The sequence below is a fragment of the Mus pahari genome, unplaced genomic scaffold, assembly GCF_900095145.1.
Source record: "Mus pahari unplaced genomic scaffold, PAHARI_EIJ_v1.1 scaffold_12497_1, whole genome shotgun sequence".
NCBI classification, from domain to species: domain Eukaryota; kingdom Metazoa; phylum Chordata; class Mammalia; order Rodentia; family Muridae; genus Mus; species Mus pahari.
The window spans coordinates 15935-19699 of NW_018393294.1; the positions used below are offsets into that span (position 1 = coordinate 15935).

At 37.3% G+C, this 3765-nt stretch overlaps 1 protein-coding gene across 1 annotated transcript in view; it reads right to left on the reverse strand.

Moving 5' to 3' along the window:
* Positions 1-3507, reverse strand: part of LOC110315455 (fibronectin type III domain containing protein 3C1-like) — a gene marked incomplete at both ends in the record, with an annotated part of 3911 nt that extends 404 nt beyond the window's left edge. Inside the window, 7 exons of the mRNA XM_021189507.1 lie at positions 67-169; positions 294-412; positions 1084-1155; positions 1731-1869; positions 2027-2113; positions 3126-3300; positions 3386-3507. Of these exons, the coding sequence (XP_021045166.1) occupies positions 67-169; positions 294-412; positions 1084-1155; positions 1731-1869; positions 2027-2113; positions 3126-3300; positions 3386-3507 (817 nt within the window). The remainder of the gene's footprint in view (positions 1-66; positions 170-293; positions 413-1083; positions 1156-1730; positions 1870-2026; positions 2114-3125; positions 3301-3385) is intronic.
* Positions 3508-3765: the final 258 nt, after the last annotated feature.

Consider the following 3765-nt stretch of genomic DNA (forward strand, 5'->3'; position numbering starts at 1 on the left):
AAAGCAAAAGTCACGAGCCAGGAAGTTTAGGGACAACTGTGAATCACAGAAGGAAGCCTTACTTACCAGGAAGGTTGGCATCCTTGCCCTTTGTTTTACCACAGAAGGGCTGTGAACGGCAAGACTCAGGAGGAAGAGTAGGCGTCTGAATTGTCAATACATCTGAAGGCTAAGAGAAATACAAAGTATTTTACTACTATACTAAATTCAAGATGACCTTCAGAAAATATTTAGTAATATAACAGTTTATTTCAATTCTCAGTTGGAGAACTTTTCCTATTCTGTTTTCTTACACGGCTTTGGCCTGCAGGTGAAGTACAAAAGACTCTCAGTTTATATGTGGTGCCTGGTTGGAGGTCATCACACAGAAATTCCTGTTGAGTGCCATTGTAGATTATTTTCCACTGATTTGCTGAAGGAAGAAGGGAAATTTGGTTCAATGTCTTTGTAAATCATGTATAAATTTTATAGGCCAAGATAATAGTTTCTATATGTATGATGTAAAACATATATAAAATCTACATATTATATGTATGTTAAGAAACACCTATTTTGGCCAATAACTTGATCCAAAATATTGTTTTAAAGATTTATTTATTCATTTGATATACTTGAGTACACTGTTACTCTCTTCAGTCTCACCAGAAGTGGTTCTCAGACCCTTTACAGATGGTTGTGAACAACCATGTGTATGTTCAGAACTGAACACAAGACCTCTATATTAGCAAGCAGGCAGTACTTTTAACATCTGTGCCATACCCCCACCCAATCCAATAATAATTTTGTAGTTGTTAAAGATTTTCATTCCCATTAGAATTAATGAGAAAGTGTAAGTGACCAGTAAATAATAATCTCTTATTAAAATCTAAAGGAATCCAAGTATGTTCTGGTGTTTGGTTTATAGCTGTGTATTAATCCCGATATTCGGTTCTAGTAATTGTACTAAGTCTGCATGAGACACTGCTATTTGGTGAAGCCAAGGGCAGGAGTTACAGAGGAACTATGTCAAAAATTTTTAAATATTTTATAGATGAATGTAAGATTATTTCAAAATAAAATCTTTTAAAATTTGTGTTGCCTTACCACCATCTGAATTTTCACAAACTTGTAGGCTGTAATTTGAAATGTTCATTCCACCATTGTCTTTCGGTAAGTCTAAAAGTAGAAAACACAAGTTTCCACTAAAACTTTATCTGATAAGTTATACTTTTCACAGAAAATTATAATCATGTCACATTTTTATATTGACATCTCCATATAAATATTCTCTAAAAATAATACAAGGTATATACATGTGCTATCAGCCATCAAGCATTTAGACAGCATTTCAAAGTTCTTATGAAGAGACCAAATAAGTATGCATGGAATAGTTACCATTTACCTACTTAATAGGTAATAAATTCATATAAATGTAATTTCTGACTAAGGTGACTTTCATCTTTCACACAAATTCTAACTATGGTCCTTATGTTGGCTACAAATACATTTTACTTGGAAGAAGCTTATTCACAGATCCATATGAAGTTAAACAATTTGTTCACTTGTGAATAGCTAAGCAAGCAATAGGAAATAGAAAAAATAATAGGGATTACCACTAATCCCATTTATATGGCAGAATGGTTCACATGCAAATGAGAATATTTTGCTTAGTGAAATTGCAGGACAATTGCTTCAGAGCTGTAAATACTAGTATGGAGAGGGGAAAGGTTCAACAGAGAAGCCTTATTTACCCCATCCAATTGTCACTTGGCGTGCATGAATTGCTCCCACTACATATGGCTTTTTAGGGCATCCAGGCCTAGCTGGAAGAGTAGTATATTTTACTTCTCCACTGGGTTTACTCCTTCCATCCAGATTGCAGGCAAAAATCTGTTTGTATAAATGAGATATTTTGTTAATCAATGGAAATCAATGTGTGGTTTAGTAATGTGTAGAAAGCCAGCTGTACGAGGATTTCTAAGAATCAATGGCCAAGTAAATTTTCATTTCAAGAAAAAAATACCACTTTATACGTAATGCAAGATACCCGAAACTTGTACGTAGTATTTCTCTGAAGATTTCTTATGGTACAGGTGAGGTCTTCTCCATCATATGTAGGTTTGAAGCCTATTCCCTGAAAATGGAGGACAAAGATTTAGGAGAAAGCCTAGATTCAAGGTGTTCCTTCAATTATCCATCTACCTGAATGGGTTTGAACCCCAAAGCGGTCTGCATCAGGTCCTCTGCATCTGTTAGGATGTTTGTTAGCTTGGTGTCCTGTGAGACTCCTCACAGTGGGACTGGGCATTGGCTCTGACTTTTGCCTGCTCTTGGGATCCTTTTCCTCTTGTTGGGGTTCCTCCTCCAGGGTTGATATGAGTGTTTGTGCCTAATGTTACTGCAATTTGATATGCCATGTTCAGGTGATATGCCAGGGAGGTCTGCCCTTTTCTGATGGAAAGGGGTGTGTGTATGAGGGGGGAGGGCAGGTTGGAGGAGTGGGATAGTGGAGGAGGGGAAACTGGTTCTGTTGTGTTGTATTCTATGAGAGAAAAATCTAATTTCAATAAAATTTGGAGATAACTTCTCTTTTCAAAAGTTCATTTTTTTTCAACATGTAATAAGATAGCACAAATTGACATAAGTACCTATTAGTTACAATCCAGAACTCATCTTAACGTTATCTGCTTGATTTAAATTATGGTAACATGGACATAGTAACTTATAGCTGCTTTTTAAATTGACTATCTCTTTGACACAGATTTGGAAGATCAGAAAAGAATGAAGTAGTTGCTAATCCACATGATGAAACTAGATGAAGAGAGGACACAGCTTGAGAATTACTTTGAAGGTACTTAAAAGTATGTGTGGCCACAGAGCATCACCTAGAACAGGCTTGGAATTGAAGATGCTAAGAGTCTTCTTTGTATAGACAGACACTGGGTAGAGTGTGGAGTTCTTGCATTCAGCTAGTTTTGGGGTAAGGAGGCCTATGCAGACCTGCCCAACAATGGCTCTGCATTGCTTCCATTCTGAATATCAGTACTCAAGGTTGGACTTTGTTCCAAGTGAGAAATAAGTATAAAAAGTTGTTGAAATATGATATTAAGATTATGGTACAAAAAAAGAGAGAAAAAAAGACTTACAAAGCTTTCTTCATCCATCTCTAGCACATAAGTAAGAGTGTCATTTGGGTTTGGGTTTGTTGGGGCACGCCACTCTAGAGACAAACTGTAGATTCCTGCTTCTTTCAACTTAGGTGGCAGTGGCGGTGGAGGCGGAATTCCTGATGTATAGAAGACCGCTGTTTCACTGAAATCACTAAAAGAGTAAGTTGAAATGAAATCATTAATTTCAGGATTGATGGCAGTATAGATTTTCCAGTGGTGCAAATAAGTCAGGGTACCTGCAGCCAAAGTCATTTTTGGCAGCTAATCGGAAGGAATACTTTGTCGAAGGGCTCAGTTTAAAGAGCTTGTGCTGTTTCAGGCGTCCACTGTAACAACTTTTGAAGTCTTCACCTTTACCCTAGAAAATGCACACAAAGTATTACCATATTGAAAAATACCACACTTAACACACACTCACCATAGCATTAACCATTCCCAATCAGGTGATTTTTAAAAATTCCTTTGTACCAGGTCTAAGCAAGATGGGATCCCAGCACTGAGCAAGGGAACTGGACCCTAACCCAGAGTGTTAACCGCGTGCAAAAAAAGTTGGTTTCCTCCAATGGAGTCTCACTAGGTAGATAAACCACAGTTGAGGGCGGACCCTCTGTCCAGT